The sequence below is a fragment of the Aplidium turbinatum genome, chromosome 8 (genome assembly GCF_918807975.1).
Source record: "Aplidium turbinatum chromosome 8, kaAplTurb1.1, whole genome shotgun sequence".
Taxonomy (NCBI): domain Eukaryota; kingdom Metazoa; phylum Chordata; class Ascidiacea; order Aplousobranchia; family Polyclinidae; genus Aplidium; species Aplidium turbinatum.
The window spans coordinates 4,123,645-4,148,543 of NC_137479.1; the positions used below are offsets into that span (position 1 = coordinate 4,123,645).

At 38.9% G+C, this 24,899-nt stretch overlaps 1 protein-coding gene across 1 annotated transcript in view; it reads right to left on the reverse strand.

Moving 5' to 3' along the window:
• Positions 1 to 24,899, reverse strand: part of LOC145775726 (long-chain-fatty-acid--CoA ligase ACSBG2-like) — a 34,003-nt gene that overhangs the window by 2,659 nt on the left and 6,445 nt on the right. Inside the window, exons 4-14 of the mRNA XM_082587085.1 lie at positions 24,768 to 24,856; positions 22,709 to 22,829; positions 19,917 to 19,997; positions 18,274 to 18,423; positions 17,780 to 17,941; positions 12,841 to 13,022; positions 11,185 to 11,375; positions 10,545 to 10,651; positions 2,851 to 3,001; positions 1,710 to 1,849; positions 168 to 308 (exon numbers count right to left, since the gene is read on the reverse strand). Of these exons, the coding sequence (XP_082443211.1) occupies positions 168 to 308; positions 1,710 to 1,849; positions 2,851 to 3,001; positions 10,545 to 10,651; positions 11,185 to 11,375; positions 12,841 to 13,022; positions 17,780 to 17,941; positions 18,274 to 18,423; positions 19,917 to 19,997; positions 22,709 to 22,829; positions 24,768 to 24,856 (1,515 nt within the window). The remainder of the gene's footprint in view (positions 1 to 167; positions 309 to 1,709; positions 1,850 to 2,850; positions 3,002 to 10,544; positions 10,652 to 11,184; positions 11,376 to 12,840; positions 13,023 to 17,779; positions 17,942 to 18,273; positions 18,424 to 19,916; positions 19,998 to 22,708; positions 22,830 to 24,767; positions 24,857 to 24,899) is intronic.

Below are 24,899 nucleotides of genomic sequence, written 5' to 3' on the forward strand. Positions count from 1 at the left end.
TAATCCTATCAGAGCTAGATTGTCAAACTCTTCTGTAAACTAATCACGTCACCAAAACCCATCTATAAAAACTATCAACAGCCAGTAAGCCAAGTACGTCCTTTTTAACGTCTGCAGACGTTGAATCAATGTAAAAAGGGCGGATTTTGGAAACGATATCATCAAACCTTCATCGCTTCAACGAAGTGCTCGTCTCTGCCCGAAACTAACTCATGGACACTAGTGGCGGTGCTGCCGCATTTTCGGAGATGTTCGGTCGTTTTCGGAGCCAGTTTATCGGTCGGAATCCCGTCGTCATCAACTTCACACTGTGTGAAAACAATGACATTTCACAACTGACTGGCTTGGTCCATGACGCAAAGTTACGTAATCCCTGGTGACCGCAAGTCAAGTCAAGTCAAGTCAATTTATTTTGTTTTAACAGCGCCATATATTAACAAATAATCAGAGTAAAATGTAATTGTCAAAACAATGCATTGTACAACTGTTGGTTAGATTATGGCGCAATCAGGATGGTAGCGAAAGACCATAAGCAGTCATCTAGTCAGCCACCACCCCATCACAGTAAATCTAACTACACATTCATACACACTAGTGTGCAGAGGCAGGCAATCAAAACAATCAACCATCAAAACAATGGTCAACAGATATTTCAAACTTTACACGTTTTCGTTAAAGGTAAAATATTGAATTTGTTTTCGGTCAGTGTTGAAAACTGGATCAGAAACATTCCAGACAGCAAAATACATCATTTTCACATTGATTCAACATCTGAGAGGTTGAATCAATGTAAAACTAACGTAGTTTGTTGTCTGGGACGTGCTCAACTGCTGCCTTGAAATTGTCATAAATTATATTTTACGATATTATTTCAAACAGCGGCGTTATCTGAAACATATTCGTCATTTCTATATTAGCGATGATAGAAAGTCACACACTGGATGTTCACACCAACAGTGAAAACAAGAAAAATTGATGACTTTGCACGATAAAAAAAAATTCTAAAAGAAAAACTACAAACAACTATTTCTAGACGCCTCCCAGACAGCAAAATCCGTCATTATCAACTTCTGGAGACGTTGAATCAACGTAAAACTGACGGATTTCACAGTCTGGGTGAGTTGCCGCAAACTAGCTTTGTTGCTACATGATATATGTTGATTAGTAATAGTTCAAAAGCATCAATATCGTCATATTTGAGACAGCCAGAAGGAAGGTGACCTTTTTTAGGTTAAGATCGATTATAAACAGCTGAATGAAAATGACTCAGCGTTGGAGGCATTCAAAGAAACTAAATAAATTCAATCGAAGGAAACAAAAAGGTCATTCAATATATATTAAACATCTTCAAAAAAAGATACAGTATACGTGTTGCCCAATATAACCATGTTTTACGTTGCACTGCCCCAGGGAGCCAAGGTTAAAAAAGATGCTGACGTGATTTTATTAGTTTCAATTTTACTTTGTCAGGCAAAATCAACAATTTTGGCATTATATCAATAATCCTTTTTGATATACATTGCATGTTTGCGAGGGTTTCGTCTTGGGGTAAATTTTGAATCAGATCAAAAAGCGTCAAAAAATAAGACTAACCTAAACGGATTGAGACAAGCAAGGACATGGTTATTATATAAGATCGCATAACATCAGCATGACAAAACATGGCATCCCAAACACCATTAGAATCTGTTTGAGCCTCACACACTCACTTTTATCGTGACCAAGGTGGAGACAAAGCGTCTGCCGTCCCCCACCAGCACACAGTGGGAGATCACTGGCAGCTCATTCTTGATTCTCTCTTCGATCAACGCGGTTGGAACGTTCTCACCCCCCGCGGTGATAATCAAATCTGGAAATACACAACAAAGTTCATAATAATAGCAGCTTGTATTCCAGTTCCTCGCTCGCTTGCCGTGGTTTGTGAAGGCCTTCGACGGCAGTGGGGTCGGATGGATTTTGGAGCGTCCGGAATCAGAATCATTAAGCAGAAACATTTCGATGATACAAAACGATGAACAGTAAAATTTGTTGTTTGCAGCCTTAATCCTAAATATTGTTTTCTTGATTTCTGCATTGCACTCTGAAACTTTTCCAAAAAATAGAAGTGTTTGTTCTTGTCAATTTTTGTGAAAGTCATCTTTTCAATTTCGATCACAATTTTAGTGAAATTAAATTGAAAAAAACAAACTCTGGCAACTCTAAAAATTTGGCAACACTGAAAGTGGTGTCGGCCAGTACTTCTTCTTTCATGTGAGACAGGTTTGTTCAGATTTCAGGACTGTTGTTGGAAAGCCAGGTGAGTGTCGGTAAATGGGACGTTCAAGAATGACATGGTCAGCAATTTGTTCCTCCGCACCACATTCACAGGCTGATGAGAAAGCCAACCCTACTTGTGCTTGTTGGAATGGAAGCGGCCAACTCATGTTCCAATTCTATTGAGCTTGACCCAAATCGGCAGGGGCAGGTGCATACCAGGGGAGCGCGTCACCGGGTGAAGTATAAACCAAAGAGTTTAGTGTCGGTGGCACACCATGCTGCATTCCAAGTGTCTTCCATAGCCTATAATGTGCTGCACTGGTGGTATGAGCACTGAATGGTTGTAATATTTTAAGGGAAGCTGGTACAAAGGGATGTCTTGACTTTAATCGCCGGAAGATTCGTCGGCCTGTAATAAATCAAGGTGTCGGAGTCGTAAATTTTTGCCCGACTCCACAGCCTTGCTTCAACCTTCACAAAGTTTGCTTTCGTTGATGAGATGATCACTTCCGAGTGATCAAAACTGAAATTCGGAAAAATGGTGTATTTTGGACGACACTACTACGCATGTAAACATACGTCATAATGACGTACCTTTGATCCGACCGGTGACGTACATGAAGCCATCCTCCTCCACTCTTCCCATGTCTCCCGTGCGCAACCAGCCATCCGAGTCTATGGCGCGTTCAGTCTCATCCGGCATACCCAGGTATCCCATCATGATGTTGCGCCCCCACAGACATATCTGTGTGCCAGTGACAATATATCTGACGTGAGTATTCTCATACAACGTCATCATGCACCATGTGGTACGATTATCCAATGTTTTCAATGCAAAGGTATGATTGTTATTCATCAACATCGTAAAAACATCAAAACGTATAAACATTTCACATTAATTTAAATTCGCGTAAAAAGCTTAACCAAGGAGCAGATTGGTTAAAAAAAATAAAGATCAAATAAAGACATTTATAGCACTGAAGATGAAGACAGTGCAGTTTTTGAAACGTTTAACGAACATGAGTTATGATCATAGCATGAGTTTAATTTCTACATTCTGGCACTTTTATTTTTTGATGAACATAACCTTTTCAGCGAAATGCTACAGCCATGCCTACAACCTATCAGCGTTTGATGTGAGGGAACCAAACTAGGGTATGAGATGTTAACGCGACAACTTGCCGCAACCCCAGCTAGTAAATCAGTGCTTTCACATTGACTCGCCAACAATACAGTGATGAAAAAATAACACTTTGTTGGCTAGGGCCTGACGAACCCTGAATCAGTTACCACGTGAATACAGTAAATTGTGTGTTATTGAATCAATTCGATTGTCCAATGCAGTGCAGACGATTGAGATTACTTGGTAAGTGTTAAAAAATTAGAAACTTACACAACAGTGTTAAACGCTCTTATATTCATTTTAGTTGTGCACTAAACATGCACGGACACCCCGCACTCACCACGGAAGGGTGACATGGATGCAACAACGTTTGGCTCAACACAACCGTCGCTTGAAAGAAGTTAACAACTTTGTGCATCATTTGAAAATGCAAACACTTTCAAACAACAAATCACTTGCACATTATGGTAAACCCACCAAGCCAAACCATAAGCCTTCTTTACGTTGAATCAACGTAAAAAGACTTATTTTTCAGTTTGGTAGCAACCAGGGAGACCCAATGTCTCATTTTGTAAACAAGAATTTGTTCCTTGCAACAAACTTCTGACATAAATAATTTCAAATCAGAACAAAATCGCAAACGATCATAATAAAAACCAACCGACCATAAGCCGGTGGTGATGGGCATAAGTCACGTGTCACGGCACTCAGGCTCTTTGGTTACACAAGGCAAAACTCGATAATTTAGTTTAAAAGGAACATACAACACAATCAAACTCACTCTACAAAGTACCTCGTGATTTAGTTGTGAAAAGATCAGTTGCGAAATTACTATAATATTTTGGGCCATGTAGCTGATACCTCTCGATAAACGTTTCAAATTCTAAGAATTTCTGTCATACCTCTCGATAAATATGAAACTAAACCTCAACTTGACCTCCAATACAGACATGTAAGTACAATACATAGAAACGCAACGACCATACAAGGCCCGTACCACACCACTTCGTCATCAACCTGGACTACGTCATGTCATGACGTAACAGAAGTCTGTTACATAAAAATCATCCTGCTCATGTTATTGTAAATTTTACAAAATATTTTTTTTAAACAAACTTCATAAGAAAATTCAGATAAAACATGAGAATTTAATATATTTATAACGTGGATCTATCAGGTGTAAATAATTCTTTATGAGCTAAATATTGAATAGGGTCGTGACTTGTGACATAGAGAATTGCGATGGAAAAGATATTTATGACGTCATTGATACTTCAAGGAATCGCAAATTTAATCTCGAGCTGATCAGACTAACAAGAACATGGCTCTGAAACTATTCAACAATGATTGACGAAATACAACCCAACGGCGGGTTCAACAGATCTATTTCTGTTCAGAACATAACTTATCAAAAAGTACTTGCACCAGATTTGTTTTGTCGTGTCGATATGACCTCATTGTGACGTCAGGTTAAGAGAATTAGTCATTGAAAATTGCCAAGCAAGAAGAAAAGTAAAAAATATTATTTGAAGCAACATTTGAGCGATCAAAGAACTGATAACGATGCCAGTGGCTTGTAAATTTTTACTGCTAGATAAAAACAACTCCAACGTTAATGCACCATTTCACGTTGTAAAAACGTTGTAAAAACGTTTCAACAATGGTAAAAGGCAACTTTTGCTAGCCGAGATTGCCTGTCCCTATGAGACCAGAGCCATAAGTCGCTGCTCATCACATAATGTTGTTTGGATTTTAATGCAAAACACACTTTTGACTCGACAAAAACAACATTCAACTTCCTTCGCCAGTGACTTGCAAAGTTTTTCATCAACTCTTAATGTCAAAGAAGTTACAATGAATCAACATTAGAATGCGTCATTTCTACATCAAGCAAAATATTTGTGATTATCTGTGTGAAAGGAATTTAAGAATTTTCCATAACGTAATAGGTTCCAAATGTAGCGACGATAAGTCATGGTTGAGCAGTGTACGATAACATGTTTTCAAATATTCCAAACATTTTATTGTGCCCTTCAAATGAACAAAAAACTACAAAAACTACGAATGAGAGACTGATCGCCAGGCATTCAATTTAATAATGTGATACTCTCTTCTGGTGCAAACCAAGTTATTCCGACGTTTTGTCAATTAGACTGGCTTCTTTAGGGGGCTAGATCAGGCAAAGCCTACTTATCTCGCATGGCAGAACACAGAACCATGCATCTGTGAAAACAACTGAACATGCAAGCGTTATGGGTACGTCGGAATAAATGAGGATTATCACCAGAAACACTTTGAGATAGTTTAGCTTAGTTTACATCAGAAGAACGTAACTTGTCATTGAAGAAACACTTATGTTCCAAAAATGCATACCATGTCGGTCGTGCAGCCGAGTGGTGAGAACCCTGGTACGACGTTAAAAATGAGCGCCTATTTGACACCGCATAAGCGCATGCGGCTGTGTCTTTCGCAAGATACAATCATAGAGATACTACTAACTACAATAGTCGATATAGACCTACCAGCACGTTAATGAACGGGAAAAGGTGGCAAAACCTTGAAAGGTTTAAAACATGCCTGAATGGAAAATTATGTAGTAGGATATAGGGTGTCTCAAAAAAATGTACACAAAAGTATATCAATGACACAGATAAACCAATCAATATTTTCAGACTTTTTCTGATGGACCATGCAGCTGAAGCATGTAAGTTTTTTTTCCAATGCACAGTTGTTAGTTCAGTCTTTCCATTTGGACATTTTAACCTTTTTACTTTTTTACACCACATGATCAATGTAACCTCCTCGTTTCCCAATGACAGCCTGCACCCTTGCTGCTACATTGTTCATCACACTTGGGAATGTTTCCACTGAAATGCTCTGCATTTCTCGTCGAATGTTTGCCTGAAGTTGTTGGAGGTCTCTTGGCTTGGGATTCGAATAAATACGGTCCTTCAAGAAGCCCCAGAGAAAGAAATCTGGGGGCGTCAAATCTGGTGAATAGGGAGGCCATTTAGTGTCTTCATGCAGAGAGATCAGACGTCCAGGAAACTTCGTTCGTAGGAATTCTCGTGTAGCTCTTGCTGTGTGTGGTGGAGCTCCATCTTGTTGAAACCACTGTGTCGTCATTCGAATCTCGTTGTTCCGTCTCCGAGCTTGGAAGGTAGAACTCTGGAAGATAGAACCCCTGAATCATTTGACGATACTTGTCCTGGTTCACTGTGGCTGTTCTGCTATCGTCTTCCTCGAAAAAGTAAGGTCCAATGATACCGTACCAGCCAATTGCTGCCCACATTGTCACCTTAAGTACAGATCTAGGACTTTCATCTATCAGTTCATCGCCTTTATTCTCTGTCCCCCAGGATCGAAAGTTCTGTGTGTTCACTTGTCCCAGAAAGATGAGCATGACATTCATCTGACATGTGAAGTTTCCTAAGAAACAAATCATCTGTTTCCAATTTTCCTGAAAACCACCTAGCAAATTCAAGTCTCTTTGCCTTTTGTTGGGGTGTTAGTTCGCTCTGTGACTGAATTTTGTAAGGAAAAAGATGCAAGTCAGCCCTTTGGATGCGTTGCACAGAACAACGATGAATGTCAGTTTCTGCAGAGAGACGGCGAATGAATTTTCGTGGGCTCCGCGCAACGGAGTGCCTTACAGCATCCATATGTTCCACTAAACGAACACTTCTTCTTCTACCACTGTGTCCTTTGTTCAAATTACACACGGACTGTGTGCTGGAGACACGAACACGGACTAAGTCCCCACGGTGGAAAATTTAGCAACTGTTCTGCTAATTGTTCTTCGATTTGGTGCAGCTGCTGTGGTGAAAAATCCACGATACATTCGTTGGACCTGGACCACTGATTTCGTTTGGTGCCAAAACTCAATGATTTTTGTTCTTTGAATAAGGGTTAACTGCGGCATTTTCCTAACTTTTAGTCTATTGCAACACACACTTTAGGCTTTCTGAAATGAGAAAAACAATGTTATTTCCCAGAAAAAAATGTTTATGGAACTCTTTTTCCAAACTACTTTTGTGTACATTTCTTTGAGACACCCGTCTGTAGTTAGCACGGTCACAAAACCCAGCGGTTAGCACGGTCTACTTAAGGCATGCCTGAAGATGGACACGAAGATTGGCTTCATTGCCTTCCCTCCACTTAATAAAAATCTTCAACCACTCGGCATAAGCCTGGACACGATAAAAAGTACAAAAAGAAAACCATTCACCAAACGTTGTCATTTCTACACCTATACACTGCAAGCAAGGCATTTACACAGCCAACAAATCATGTCTTTTGTATTGATTCAACGTCTGTAAATGTTGAATAAATGTATAAATAGCTGATTTCCTAACTGTGTGGTTACATTGGAAATGGCAGAGTGGCTTCTCTGATTTAAGGAAGGTGCCACTCATGACAACATCATTGAAAGGAATATTGAACGAAACAACAATAACTATAGTTCACCTAATTAGTCTTAATATAATGGAGTGCCAGGGAGCTAGTCTACTGCATTATGAAATCATTCATTGCTTCGATGTTATTCCGAACAGGGTGGGGGAACTTCTAACATTTTTGTGCCAAAAGCAGTCAAAGCTTCTCATCAGCAGAGATGCAAAAAACATGCAAAAACTTGCCAGAGCATGTCTAGTAGGGTGGAGTGAAAAAAATTTTTTTTTTCAAATCAAAAAATCAGATTAACAAAAAGTGGCGTATGGACCAAAAACCAACTTCTGAGAAGGTTTTGGGTTTGTGCCACCTACACCCAGGTGCCCCATAATTTTTAAAGGTCATTTGAGGGTAAAATTTCATGAAAATCCCATAACTTGGAAACCAGTTAAGCTAGAATGTTGGTTTTTGGCTTAAAATTTCCAGAAGGTCCATGTTTATATATGCTCTAATGCAACTTTTGTCTCTATTTTATCTACATAAGCTGATAATAATAAAAAATGACGTTTTAGTTTGAAAGCTATATAATGTGAAGAAGTGAAAATGCTATATTTGAACTATTTGCACCAATAGTTACCGTATGTGATAAGGCATAGTAGGTACAAACTGACTAAGTACTGCTTAAAATACTTTCTAAGTAGTTAGTACAAAACAAAGGATATGCAAGCAACAATCATGGATATGTGACAAAAAAACTCAATCCCAAAAATAAGTAGCAAAGACTCATATGCAATAATGTTACAATGTTATTTGACATTATCTTTAGTTTCCATGAAATTTATAAGAAACTACTTACAATCAGGGTCGCATTATAAAAATTATCTTGTGGTGAAAATATATTGAAAACCTTCAACCTGAAAACATCAGGACTATCAAAGTCAGAAAAAATATATTTCGACTCTGATCCATTGCAAATTTGGGCAAGGCTGACTGGGCTTTGGTAAAGAAGACCCTTGCCAACCTTAATCCACCACTGTTTGCAATGAGTGTTACAGAAACCATGACATCAACTCATTAATAATTACACGTATCCAATAACAATACACAGCCAGGGGCTCCGAAAGGGGAGAAGTCGGGCAACTTTCCCCCTAGCATAACAATGTAAAGGAAAAACGAGTAGTTTTTCGTTTTTTCCACGTTTGAGGAGGGCCCATTTTTGCTACTAAAATAATAGTGTACCAACTTAAAAAAAACAAATTTTTGAATGAAATAGGCAGTTCCAAGCATTTTTCGATCATAGTATATGTAACTTCAAATGTATCTCATCAAGAACGAATCATTCTCGCATTAAGGTTTTCATCTGACATGTGAAGTTTTCTAAGAAACAAATTATCTGTCTCCAATTTTCCTGAAAACCACCTAGCAAATTCAAGTCTCTTTGCCTTTTGTTGGGGTGTTAGTTCGCTCTGTGACTGAATTTTGTAAGGAAAGAGATGCAAGTCAGCCCTTTGGATGCGTTGCACAGAACAACGATGAATGTCAGTTTCTGCAGAGAGACGGCGAATGGATTTTCGTGGGCTCCGCGCAACGGAGTGCCTTACAGCATCCACATGTTCCACTGAACGAGCACTTCTTCTTCTACCACTGTGTCCTTTGTTCAAATTACACACGGACTGTGTGCTGGAGACACGAACACGGACTAAGTCCCCACGGTGGAAAATTTAGCAACTGTTCTGCTAATTGTTCTTCGATTTGGTGCAGCTGCTGTGGTGAAAAATCCACGATACATTCGTTGGACCTGGACCACTGATTTCGTTTGGTGCCAAAACTCAATGATTTTTGTTCTTTGAATAAGGGTTAACTGCGGCATTTTCCTAACTTTTAGTCTATTGCAACACACACTTTAGGCTTTCTGAAATGAGAAAAACAATGTTATTTCCCAGAAAAAAATGTTTATGGAACTCTTTTTCCAAACTACTTTTGTGTACATTTCTTTGAGACACCCGTCTGTAGTTAGCACGGTCACAAAACCCAGCGGTTAGCACGGTCTACTTAAGGCATGCCTGAAGATGGACACGAAGATTGGCTTCATTGCTTTCCCTCCACTTAATAAAAATCTTCAACCACTCGGCATAAGCCTGGACACGATAAAAAGTACAAAAAGAAAACCATTCACCAAACGTTGTCATTTCTACACCTATACACTGCAAGCAAGGCATTTACACAGCCAACAAATCATGTCTTTTGTATTGATTCAACGTCTGTAAATGTTGAATAAATGTATAAATAGCTGATTTCCTAACTGTGTGGTTACATTGGAAATGGCAGAGTGGCTTCTCTGATTTAAGGAAGGTGCCACTCATGACAACATCATTGAAAGGAATATTGAACGAAACAACAATAACTATAGTTCACCTAATTAGTCTTAATATAATGGAGTGCCAGGGAGCTAGTCTACTGCATTATGAAATCATTCATTGCTTCGATGTTATTCCGAACAGGGTGGGGGAACTTCTAACATTTTTGTGCCAAAGGCAGTCAAAGCTTCTCATCAGCAGAGATGCAAAAAAACATGCAAAAACTTGCCAGAGCATGTCTAGTAGAGCAGTTAGGGGTGCTTGGGTAGCTGGTCAGGCACATGAGCGCAGGTGGAGGACTGGCTCATTGCTGTATGTTGTATTTATGACGCGACACAGAAGCAAAGACGTTTATATTTTTTGCATCTAGCTTTCCCCCTGTCAATTACACCCCTGAACAATTCGCTATCAGTTCTCACCTCATTGGAACCGTCGCTAGCAGCCGTGGCGAGGTGACCTGGCATGGGTCGGCCAACTGAACGAAACTTGTAACATCCGGGAGCGCTCAGACACGCGGTGTGCGGACCTAACAAAATACAGAATGATTAAGCGATGCTACCTGACAAGATATGTACATTGACAAGCATACTTGCGCTAATTGATTACTGGTTGGTGTCATCATCAGCACAAGAACATATGTTTCCTGCTGGTGATGATACCATTGTTACAGGTTATCATAAAAATGCAGAGCACCACAATCTATCAATGCTAAACCCTATGACATGTGCAGACCAAGTGAAGATGTGCTTTGCAAGACTTTCGTATGGCTAACACATTGGTACGAGAAGTCTGTCCACAAGGCCAGAAGTCCACCACCTGTAGTGCTCGCTCAATGAAGAGTCGTCAGATAATTAGGCTATTTCCCCCTACTAACAAAAATTTAAACTAAAACAGTATCGTTCTTGTTAAAAGCATGGAGTTTAAATGCGGCACCGTGATCTAAAGGTTGAGAATGACCCTGAAAAAGAGGACTAACCCTGAAAAAGAGGAGAACCTTCACGGAACTCTACTGCATGCTCAGCGGAACCCGTGTTGAGGAGCACTGGTCTAAATCCTTACCAGTAGACTCGCTGAGTCCGTAGATCTCCACAAGAGGAACATGATGTCTCCACATACATTTCTGCGTGTCCTCCCCTAGTGGCGCGGCACAGCTGGCCACCAACCAGCACCTATCCAAACCCAACGCCACCAGCCACTTCTTAAACGAGATCGAATTCGCTAGAGCGAAACCAAATGGAGTAGACCTTGATCTGTTGAAGGAAAAGGCGAAGATATATTCCGCGTTGTTGTGTTGTTTTGAAGGCAATGCAATGGGAAATTTAAATTAATAAATTAAAGTTGTTTTTACAATAAAAGCACACAAATGCAAAGTCAAATTTAGCTTAATATTTTTCATTTTGTGTATATTGCAGATCTAATTCCTGATAAGAACACACGTACGTGTCGAAAACGTTTGAGTTATTATGCCGTGTATTATGTTTGAGTTTTATTTTGTTTTGTGTGTAATGCATTATGTTAAACCCGCTAAGGTTACTTTGTTTTGCTTGGCTATGATTCAAAAGGCAAACTCTCTACCAAAGCTTCAAGCATACAAATGCATACACAAACAGATAAAAACACTAAACGCAGTGGCCTACCGAGCAAAAGAGTGAACAGAAACCTGCGATAAGTGACAAATAGAAACTGAAATACTGCACAATTATTTGCGTCCAACGCGAAGGCTGTTCACGCCAAATTCTTAAAAGGGACATGCAAGTATTAACTTCCTTGGTTTACCATTTGGGTATTTAGTTGAAGTACTGGACCAGATAAAATGTCGTGAAATAGTTTGAACGCATCCGCACCGACGAGCAACCGGTAATTATTCAAAAAAAATAACTAGTTGAGTTTATCTACCCTTACAGTAAGGCATGTGCCGCACGGGGCTTGAACCACTGACACAGGAACATTCACTGCAGTTGACAGGGTGCTCCCGGTTGTATTCGAGATGTTGTGACTTTTGAACTATTCTATCCCCTAGGCCTAAATGCAGCTTGAGAGAGCATGTCATTGGTGGGCATTGCAAAATAAAACCATTGATTGATAGCTTGACTGCTCACACCAAGAGTCGAACCATAGCTGCTTGATCTCGGCGTCTCATTGTTTGCAAAGTCTGGTTATCACGAGCTGAACTATCGAGGAGGAGAGTGTCCAACATTGCAGCCTGGGGGGAGAGCAACCCCAGACGGCAAATCGACGGTTTGTTATATGATTCAACGTATGCAGACGTCGAATCAATGCAAAAAACGGTTGCTTTGCTGTCTGGGGCTAAACAACTTGATCTTCAAAAATGGTTCTTAAGTTGAAAACATAAACATTGACATGCGGATGTCCATCGGAAGTAAATGGGTTTCTTTATACAACTGATTATTTCCACAACCAATAATTTCCTCAATCAAACTTTTCAACAGAGCTAAATAAAACGGATTTTCTAAACTTAGACCTAGACAGCAAATTCGGTCATTTTACTTTGATCCAACGTCTGCAGACGTTGGGGAGGAACGTGGTGACCTTTCAAAACGACGATGATTCAGCAAAATGAACGAAGCTTTGATCAAATTAATGTTATCTTGTGCGGCATTATCGATAAAACAATAACTTTTACTTTATACATCCTACGTTAAATACATACAAAAAAATCTGTTACATTTTTAACAATCACACGAATTTTCTTACCCCTCAGCCCCTCTCATAATTGAATTAAATCCAATATTTTGACAAATTTGGATAATTTTTCGCTGAGGGGCGTTTCCTTGTTCAAGAGCAACTTGGAGCTTATGCACCACTTTTTCCCAAACCCGGGGGACGGCTATAAACGCAGTCGGCCGGACTGTCTTCAGCGTCTGGGACAGCGAACCCTGCGGAAAGAAAAAGAATCACTTCTGTTTCGAATATCTTTATAAGCTTCATGTGAACCAAGTTAATAATTTGTGTCCATGGTGATTATACACCTCTTGCGATGTCTACATGTCGTCTTTACACGGTTGGTGAGGGCATGAATCGTCTCACTCATGGAGAGAGGGGCTAACACAGTTGATGACATGATGGCAAGCCACACGACAACCTACATTATGCTTTAATAACTGAAATCTTTGCAGGAAGTTTTAAGGACAAAAAAAACAGTTAAACACTGGAGTTTTTTTTAAAACTTTAGGTTTGATATCCATGTTTGCCATAAACCATTATAGGTAACTGTAAGTAAACTCAAAAGTTAATCCAAATAGCTCCCGGTGCAAATAAAGTAAATAGATAATTGTGGTTAGGCTAATTGAAAACTTGCACGTAACTAGAAAACAAATGTTTTTGAACAATACTATTCTAACTTTCCCTGTGTACATGTTACGCACAACATACATAATGACGACTTGGCAAAGTTGATAATATGTTTACGTTTGGCAATAACAGTGATTTTGAGCAATTAGACTCAATAAGCAGTTAATCGTTGTTGACTTCAAGCGTTTCTAACTCTGGAACGACGCAATCAGGTATTGCTTTCTCATCACTGCATCAATTCATTCCTAATTGTGGTAGAAAGTTGTTTTGTGGCTTTGTTCATTCAAGTAGTCGCTTTAAATCAGTGATTCTAAACCTTTTGCCTTGTCGGCACCATCTTCAAATTACCAACCAGTTCTCGCACCCCCTCCTAGGATTGGCTGAAAAGTAATAGTCGCCTACAGTTCGAAATTTTTGTTGAAACCTGGTAAAACAACTTTGCTTCTTACGTCATATTATAACAAACCTTGATGATTCAGCATCCCCGCACCGCCTAGGCACAGGTATCGCACCCCTTAGTGGTGCGTGCACCCCTGGTTAAGAACCCCTGCTTTAAATGAAGACTTCAAACCGAGCATGGGAAGCACAATTAGTCTGGGGATTAAATTTTCTTTCATTTAAAGTTAAATGAATGGTAACCTAGCTAGCAAAATTGACTCTACTTTGCTCTACTTGCATTGATTCAAGGTCTGAAAACGTTGAATCAGTGTAACCAAGACCATATTCACCAGCTGAAAAGTGAAGTAGATGTAACCCAGCCAGCAAAGCATTCGTTTTTTTACATTGATTCAACGTCTGCAGACGTTGAGTTTTTGTAAAACGAATGATTTGCTGTCTGGGAAATCCAAGCTGACCACAGAGACCGTGCGCAGCACGACGTGGACATGATGTGTATGCAGCGATTAACTCGACGTCGTGAGTATACTGTTTACAATTAGTGATGGAAACACCGCTGCAAGAGCGATGTAGATAGATCTGTTTTGAGATAGTTTAGCGAAAAGCCAGTTATATCTAAAGCTGAAGACAACAAGAAAACAACTCCATAGTGTCACAAGTGAAACACTACTTTGGACAAAAACTTTACATTATAGTAACCCTGTCGCATACACTTTCATCATCATCATTAAGTTCCTTCTTCTCGTCAAGGGTTGGAGGCAATGAGACGCCAAGTTTCTCTGTTGTAAGATTTTTCTACTGCAGTTTTGTAGTCCTGACCAGTCTTCAATATCATTAGTCCAAATTCTTGGTGGTCTGCCCCTATTTCGTTCGCCGTTCATTTTTCCTTCTAGTAGTTGTCTTTGAATAGAATTATTGCGAATCATGTGGCCAAAATATTTCAATTTTCTTGATTTAATTGTTTGTAGAACTTCCATGTTGGTTTGTATTCTGGACAGTACATCTTTGTTTGTGATTTTATCCTTCCATGAAATTTTAAGCATACACTTTAGCTGCATATTTATCACCAGAATAAACACAGCCAACGCATTGCTGCCCATGTTGCGTGAGAGGAATACAATTAAAATCACCAGGGGATTGAAAGTTATCCTTGACCACCAATTAACAATATTGCCCAACCAAATCAGTGCTCTTTTACAGCAATTCAATGTCAAAAATCACGAAATTCCGTCTGATTTTCTTTCCTCGAGGATAGAAATGAAAGTCCGTAGTGACAAATAGTAAGGGCAGACAGACATCCCAACAGACCTTGAATCAATGCACAAAAGGACAGATTGGTTGGCTATAGGTTCTTACTGTCCGTATATTTCAATCTTCGTACATCAATCGCAACTGTTAGAGACAAGTAGGCCTTACTGCTAATTTGCATTCATCGAATGTTGACAGTTGCACAACACTCTAGCATAGATTCCACCATAACAAGCATCTTCAGCTTGAATTCAAATAGAAACAAAGCAGACAATATTTTTGGCGACCTCTTAAAAATACAAGGCAGTTGGCTATCCCGTTAGACCAGTGGTTCTTAAACTGGGGGGGGGGGGGCGCCCCCCTTGGGGGGCGTGTGAGGCTCACAAGGGGGGCGCAAGGAATTGAAAAAAACTCTGCATGATATATGACTAAACATGTCTTCACAACTACGCTGGACAGTCGATTGTTGAAGATGAAGCTTTGTTATTATATAAAGTTTTTTTGTTTTTTATTCGTTTTTTTTATTTTTTTTACCTATTTTTACATTAAATGTCACAATATGCAGCAATTAGGGTAAATTCATTGCAATAGCGTCTCTTTCAACAAAAAAACAGTCTCATTACTCGTATAACTTCTTTCAAATGAGACAATATGTCTCTCAAGTCTCAACACACGAGCCATAAAGATTTCTCATCGTCTCAAATAGTAACACATATGGTTGGCACATCTTAAGTTTTGTCTGTAATTTGGTCCAGACGGTTGTTAAATGCAGTACCACACTCGTGTATAGTTTCGAAGCCACCTGGGTTTTGGTTAATGGGCATGTTACGTTAGGATCAGGTGGTAAGGGTCCTGTTTCTCTACTTCACAAAGGCACTTTTCAGCAGCACACCACACCTTTTCCAGTACAACGTCAAGATATTGTTCCAGTTGATGTGCATTTGGTGCAAACTTGATGAAAATCACACAAGCGGTTCTCGAGTTACAAGTGAAATAACCTTAGCCACTAGGTGGCTTTATAGATAAGGAGCAATAGAAAAACGGCCATATCTCAAGAACCGCTCAACATATTTAGATAATTTTTTAGCTCTACCCCTATGTTTTTTGGGGTGGGCTATCTGTTTATGAACATTAAAACAAGTTTTGGCTACTAATTTTTGAGATAAAAAAAAGTAACCTCTTGTCGTTACGCACCAATAAAACCATGATGCGTAAATTTAAAAAAAAAAAAATTGGATAGAGGAAAGATTGATGACAAGTTTGGCAAAAGCAGTGTAGTGCTAAACTCCCAACTTTTAGCCCAAATCACATTTAAATGTAGTGAAAGATGGAAACATTTTGATGTTTTTTTATTTTCCGTGAAGAGGTTCAATACTCCTTTATGATGTCATAGTCATGTTTGTTTTCCCTTAATTACACCATTGTGCTGTCATAGACATGTTTAAAAGAAGTATGGTTGCACTTAATCCACCCAATTTGAACTAGTTTGCAGGACTCTGAGGCTTTAGCACTTTTCTGTTTTTGCCAAACTTTTCGTCAATCTTTCCTCTGTCCAATAAAAAAAATTAAAGTTTGCATCATGGTTTTATTGGTGCGTAATGACAAGAGGTCAATTTCTTTTTATCTCAAAAAGCAGTAGGCCTAGTTCTCAAATAAAATAAGTTTTCATCTTTGATGTTTGTTTTGTATCTTTATCCTGCATTGCGGGAATATGGGTAAAACTTTATACTTGTCAGGAAAAATATTATAAAGCATTTATTCACTATGTGAACACTGAGCAGTGCTGAAAAAACTCCACTTTAAAGGGAAAATTTCTTCATTCAGGGTTGGTAGTTACTAGCAATAGTCAACATGGGTGGTGGGCATTTGAAAAGAACATTAACCTAAACCTTTTCTGACAAATGCACTAACTTTTGACAGCTAAAAATAGCAGTGATAAGATCTCTTGCATCATATGTCACAAATAATCTGCAAGAAGCATCAATGACGAAGTGTCCAAGATCTTACAACACACGAAAAGAATACTTCTGTTTCAATATTTATAAAGCATGTACATCGTTGGTAAGCTATCAGTTACAAAACATATTGGCAATAGCTTGCATTAGTAAATTACCACGTCCACAAACAAGGTAAATGTGTGTAGGCTACTGAATACTGCCACCTTGTTTTGCCAAAATTTCCTCAACCCATTGAGTGTGTACAAGAATAACCAGTAGCCTACCACAGTATACTAACATCATAGGCTAACTTCCATAAAAGGAAAAAGAAATTAACTCATCTACATTATGTCATGTATCAAATTGCATTAATTCAATGTTTGTCAGGTCTACTGCCACAAACATGCCTGAGAATGAAGAAAGCGAAACAATACGTAGGACTATGCAAAAACATATGCTGCCAAACACAAACACTTAGGAATTTCAGCACACCAATAAAACCATTTTCAGTAATTTAATGTTTTTCAAGAGCACTATAATGAAACTAAGCTGCAAATTGCAAAAAATTTGCAACTTTTCCAGAAAAATATGAAAAAAACAAAAAAAACCAAAAAACGAGTGTTTTTTTTGGCTCAAGTTTTTTTTGAAAAAAAACACGTTTTTTTTAAAAAAAAAACGGTTCGTTTTTTTTGCATTTACATCTCTAGTCACAATTGCCCCAAGATCGTCCAAACTTTATCAGATGGCATAAACAAGATTACCTTCAAAACATCAGGTTTTGCAAAGTACACGGTACTGCCCGCGGCCATGCTGGACCACAGGTCGGACATTTGGGCTGCAATGTGAGACAAGGGAAGATAAGAAAGGATGACTTCGTGCTTCAGACCAGCCCATTCAACTAACCGCCGAGCTGTACTTGTTATCTGGAAGAAAAAAAACTTTGGAATGTTAGAACTGATCGGAAATGAAAATTAATTTAAGAGAGAAGAGGCAATCGAAAGCAGGTGAACAAGCGCTAATGTTGTCGATGTGTAATTGGAGAACGAATAACGCGTGGAAAAGTCCTTTTGAAGTGCACAAGCCGTGACATCAAAGAGCGCGCATGGCGTAGGCAAAAAAAACTTTCAAGAGATGTGAAAACAATAGTAGTATTCGCCTGGGATCAGCAACACCAGCTTCACTGCGTAAACCACGGCAGGGTATCACGTTGTTCAATTAGCTTGAGCAAAACTACCAAAAACATCATTGTACTTACGTTATCATGGCTCAGCAAAACACCCTTGGGTGCGCCGGTGGTGCCCGAAGTGAAGATTATCTGGCAACACTGATTCACTTTTTGTCTGCCGATGATGTCATGTATCATGGCATCCGGGATGACGCCGCCAATCTCAGAAAACTTCCGCCACTAAAAACGGCAGGTGTTGTGATGGAATAATAACGGTGATAGGGTTCACCATTCAAAAACAGCAAAGCCATTTGGTCGAGCGGGTGCAAACATCAGTGACCCAGAACTAGAATCGAAGGAAAATCAGCGACCATAACGATGACATATCCAACCAAACATAACATGATAAAGCGTCAACAAAATATAATGTTGCTAACCCAGCCAGCTTGTCCTTGGCAACAAGGTAAACTGCATCAAATTGAAAGGCTCTAATCTGGGAATATGAGAGTTTTGGGGAAATTGGAGCTACTCCATAATTTACACAACTCCCTGGCCACTCTGGTCCGGAGTGGCAGCACCTGTTTCAGCACGGAGGTTTATGGCTCAACACTCCCAAATGAACCCAGCCAGCACATTAGTCTCTTCAGATGTTGTAAAAAAGACTGGTTCAGTTTGTTTTTTGTTACAATTTGAGAATTGAAAACAAGAATATTTTTCTTTCCCTGGACAAGACGTTGCTCTACCACAATGCCTTCTTCTTTTTGATCCTCCACAATTTCGTTGCTTGCCAACAGGCTGGTAAACTTATCTGCACAAGGTAACAACTGATAGATCAAACTTGCACAGGAAATAAGTGGCGGGAGCACAAGAAGATTTAGCCACACTCCTTCTGTGTGCAACAAACTGTCTGATCTTCATCTGCCCCAATGTAACAGCAATTATTTGCCATATAAAGTTCGCAAAAAAATTAGATTGACATAGAGATCCCTCACTTTCTCAATCGTTCCTCTCGCACCATTGTCCAATCTGTCCAATTTTACAGCATCTTTTTTTTTTTTCAGCATCCATCATTTTTTTTTGCGTTTTGTCGCTTCTACCTTTTTCTCGACCTTTGCTATGTTGACGTGTATTGTTTTGATATGATGGTCAGAAATAAAAACAACTGAACTGAAAAAATCTTTCGTCTAGTTCGCCTACATGGCAAGATCTCATCACAGTAGGATCAATCATTTTCCTGGAAATAAAACTCCTCACTTTCACTTGTCGTCGACTTCAGGAAGTTCACATCCTCTTCAATAGGAGGTGATAAACCTGACAGTAAGCTTAAGAGACCAGGCAACCATTCGAAGAAGAATGTTTCCATTCATCCTCTTGGTGACCGCCTGGATCTTCCAATGAACGTCAACGTTCTAAAGCAACATCCGTTGCATCCCAGGTTGAAATACTTTCATTAAAACAACAAAACTTAGAACACATCCTCGTAAATTTCAATGGAATGGATCAGATGACCGCCATCTGATGGACCGTGCAAACATTGGATATCAAGCTAACGTGACGTTTAAATATATCAAAGTTGTTTGAAGATTGAATATCATTCTCTGACAGCAAATCAACCATTTTTTTTACATTGATTCAACGCAAACGTTTCATCAATGTAGAAAACGGTTGATTTATCTGTCTGGGTTATTTGTGATGAATAGATTTTCGTCTTTAAATTCACTGTTTACACTTACAGAGTACACTCTGCCATCGTTAGAATCCACCTCCCCAGACCACTGCATGACCGCTTTCAAGTTGGGTAGTTTGTCCCAGACCTAGATCGGACACAATGACATAGTATGATTGGTCAACAAAGCCTAATGTACAAATTATTTTAACGCAAAGTTATGATAGTAATTAACCGAGTAAAATTAAACCGACAGTGACGAGAAAAGCAGTCAGTCACGCAAATAAATAATTAACAGTAACAATTTACACGCTATGATGCAAGTGTCTGCTGCGACACGTGGATCATCTGTTGGAATGGCCATCAATTTCTTTTTCGTGTTGAACAACACGATGTGAAATGACGTCACTGAATTAATGGTGGGAAAAAGTAGGCAGCTTGAAGGTAGGACACCAAACCCGGACGCTGGTTGTTTTGTGTTGGAAATTGGAATCAAAGTCAACCGAACGAGCTGACAAGTCAGACATGAATTGGGCTTCTGCTCTTTCTCACAAGTGTCAAGAAACACGGCCGTAGCAAGAATACATTTAATAATTTTATGAAAGACTAGTTTCAAGGAAACTGTCAATAAACCGTCAAGTGCGCTATTTTTATCAGAGTTCCGTTTCCCCAATTTTCAGAAGCAAACATTCGCAGAATCATCTGAGCACATGATAGGGTGGCTTCGATGACGTTCACTCAAGTCACAACCAGATGTTCGGGCTTGCGATCATCATTATCTCAATGTTAAGACACTGGATGGCAGTATTTCTCAACCTAATTAACATTTCCCTTTTGGAAAGCATGCCTTCAATGACCCAAGAGCAATAAAAAGTAAAAACTCTTTTGTAACAATCAAACAAGAAAAACCACTCTTGCAAAGAAACTATTAATTTCATAAAGATTGAATGATTTTTTTTCTAGGTACTTCCAGTTTCAGATTTTCAATAATTGCTTAGAACTAATGATAAAACAACAATCCAGGCAGGAAATCAGTCGTATTTGACATTGATGTAACATCTGCAGACGTTGAATCAATTCTGTACGTTCTTTCTATATTCTGTTCTTGTGAGTGGGTCAGGCATGTGTATCTGTTTATCTGCAGCGTCAAAGATCCATTTGCGATCAGTGCGAAATTTCATGTTTGTTTTCTTTGCAAATCTCTTCAGTGCCAAACTTATCATGCTAACGCAAATACAACTAATACAAGCGTTGATTCATTGTAAGAAATGGTTATCAAATCCAGACAAGAGATGCAAAAGCAACATTCCAATTATAACATTGGTACTTTTTTTAAATTGGTTTCATGTCTGCGGACGTTGAATCCACGTAAAAAGATTGATAAGAAGCAAGAATGCGCAGATGTCAAAAGGCGAAGAATGTGAGGAATGACACCATAGAAACCGCTAAGATTGCAAGCTGCCATTCATCCCATTTTCAAAACTGTCCATTTTGTTTGCGTTGTAGCAGCGTTTGGTGATGTTCAATCCATGTAATCATTAAACAAGGCGTCGCATTGGCTTGATACAGTAATGAAAAACACAGGAATATATTGGCCGCGAACAAGCAATTACATCACAATATCACTTCCTTATTGGAGCAATAATTTACTTTAACTCGTAACCTAAGCTGGTAGATGAAAAGAGGGATGGCCACCACCACCACTCAAAGCGGATCGAGCTCTTCAAAAGCCATTTGATTGCTCGTGAGGGGATCAATGCACTCGGCATCATTGTGGGAACAAAATCCCGGAAATAGATATGAATGATACGGGATGACATCATGTAGTGAAAGATGAGACGAGACTTCAAAGTGGCTTCGCAAAATAAGGCAATTTGTGATTCATGTTGATTTCACGAATCCAGACGCTCAATCAACGTGAAATGACGTCGCCGGACCGAATCAGTCCGAGACGCGCAGTCACGGGGGATGACTGTGATCTTGGTCACTGAATAGCTTCCTGCACATTGAAACAACGTCTAAGCGGAAACAGACCAAACCAAGCTTGAGTCACACAGGAAGATAAATCAATTGCATCAATGATTTTAGTCAAACCATGATCACAAGCAACCGTCACACATTAACATACAGCAAAATAACGTCAGATATCATGCACAAAGCTATCTGGTCTGTCATGGTTTCAAATTTATCAGCACTAGCATCTGAGTGAAGCAATCCAGCCAAATTGCGAAATCAGCTTGTGGCTACTAAAATTTCAGAGACAGAATATTTGTTCTTAATTTAGTTGTTGCTCAATCTTATCCCAGACAGCAAATCCGTCATTTTTACATAGTTTCAGACGTTGAATCAATGTAAAAATGACGAACTTTGCTGAGACGTTACTGGAGGGATTGGCAATCTCTTTGTGGTGGAGTGATTACGTCATCATAAGCAATCTTCAAATAACTTTGCCTCACTTACTCACGCAATCGTTGAAATGCGCATGATAACATTAAAACAGGACAAAAAATAAATTACAGCGGAAGACTCTGAAGTGATTATGCGCAGAAAAATAACCCGATTGCTTGCATCGTTCCGACGTCACAATACAAAAACGCAACAATCCCGTCTGTAGACGTTGAATCAATGTAAAAATGACGGATTTTGCTGCCTGGGATCGTAACCAAAAATGTAAAGCAGCGTGTCAAGTGACTAACACAGGTGGCAAATCAGTCATTTTTTGTAATCTGAAACGTTTGCAGACGTTGAATCAATGTCCAAAACCACTAATCTAGCACTTGTTTATCAACAATATAAAAATACCTCGTCCTACATGCTCCCCTTTTCGTGTAAACATAAAATTGCAAATATCCACCATACCTGAACTATCTTGGCCAGTTGGCTGCTGTTTTCCACCACAGCGATGTTCGCGCTGGTCCGTTGGAGCACGTAGTAACAAGCGTCTGGTTTGTTGGTTGTGTAAATACCACAGCCCACTCCCCTGTAGCAATGGTTACCAGTTATGTGGATGTGTGTGTGTGCATTATGCGACTCAAACACAAGCAAGATTCCATGATAATTAAATGGGAACCACTTATGCTTGCAGTGGACCGTCCAAGGGAGCAAAATCAGTCATTTTTACATTGATTCAATGTCTGCAGACATTGAATCAGAATCAAAGAAAAAATGACAGATTTTGCTGTCTGGGGTAATGCCCTCGACGCCCAATCTTTACAGGACTGGAAGTAGCTTTTGACAGCATTTTCAAATATTGTGATTTTCAAGATTAAATTGTGCTGTGTTGAGCAACAGGACGAGAGTGTCAAGATTAAATGCTGAGGTCGTAAAACAAAAATGTTACCTCATGCAAACTGTTAGCGTAGATATGATACGCGCATTCAGTGACAGCTGAAATGTGCAATCAACAAAGCCAACAACCAGGTGAAATTTAGGAGCAAAATGGTTATAACGCCTGGTTAATCTAATCAAAAAATAGAGGGCCCAAAATGTAGATACAAAACTCATGTTAAGCAAACGTTTCAAAAACCAAACTGTTTTCATCTTCAGTGTTATACAATATACAATAATACATGTCGTTAAAAAATTAAAATAATAATAGAAATAATAATAATTTATAGCACTGAATTTAAAATTCTACTTTAAATGATAACTACATCTTCATATATATCGTCCATATTTTGAAATAAAATAAAGAACAAAACAGTTCAACTCAGAACAGAAGGTTGTCGCATGAAGCTAGATTCGAACCTAGGTCCAGTGATTTTAATCTTCAATTTTGTCAAATTTTCATTAATCATGTATTGCTACGTTTAATGAAACTGTAAAGTGTAAAAGATTAATTGAACAAAAGCCAAATTTTTTTCAATAACGCGAATAATCAAGATAAAAAGTTTGACGGACAATTATAATTTGGTGATATAATAACCAGCGGAAAAGCAGTAAGATCTGGGAGTGGAAATTGGTCACGTGCTTTTTATGAAATTGAGATAAACGTATCTTTTGTGAACAATATAGAAACTCAAGGCAAATTTAATAAAAAGTTGCTGCTGGAACGCTCCTCAGACCCCAAGTTAAAATAAAATTTCTTTGAAGATCTCTTCGCCCCCTTCCCCTTTTCTCTAAGTGTTTGTTCGATCCAAACTGTGGTGTCCCACGATTTTCTCTAAACTCGCTCAGGCCATGACTCGCTATTAGTGATAGTCGGATGACCAGCAACATTTCAGATAGTGATGTTGTTTTGTTCATTCAAAGTTTTTATTCAACTGCATGAGACGAGGAGTCCTCGCCACAATCTGCATCTCTTTAATTTAGTTTTAAAAATTACAAAATAGCAAAATTATCTCAAGAAAACAAGGATTTCCGCGTGTATTTCTTTAAAATGCTTTCTATTTTTATAAACTTTTTTCTAAGCTCATCACAGCTACACATTCACAACATTGCGCATTTATTTACTTAATCATCAGCTAAAATATAACAAAACATGTGTCAAAATTCGCTGCCAACAATGTTTAGTATGACACAGTATGATATCATTGTGACGAATTCCAATCTTGGAAAAGCGTTCTTTCATTGAGTTTTTGTTTAACAAAGAAATCTCTTAGAACAAAACTGTCAGTTAGGGCAAGCTTTCTAAAAATACGTTACACAGGAAAGATTTTTAAAATCTTGTTAAAACATTACACCCGGAAGATAGGAAATGTCTTCATACTTTGCCACAAAGCAAATCGCTCTTGAAAATGATGTCATGAAAGAGATATTTCAATTGCTCTGAGCGGGGAGGGAGGGAAACAAATTACAATAAATAGTTTGACACGTTAAGCGCTTATTGCCATGAAAACACAATGTAAACAGAAGTGGAAACATTACGATAGTAACGTTTATTCAACGTTACCAGACGTACAGTTAAAAAGGGACTTACCCAGCAAAGATCGCTCCAACATTGGCAAAGAACCAGTAAGGAGAGGTAAAACCGAGGATACACACCGCATTGAACCTCTCCAATCCCAGCTGAAAACATTAACTGTTACTCAAGAAAACACGATATTCAATT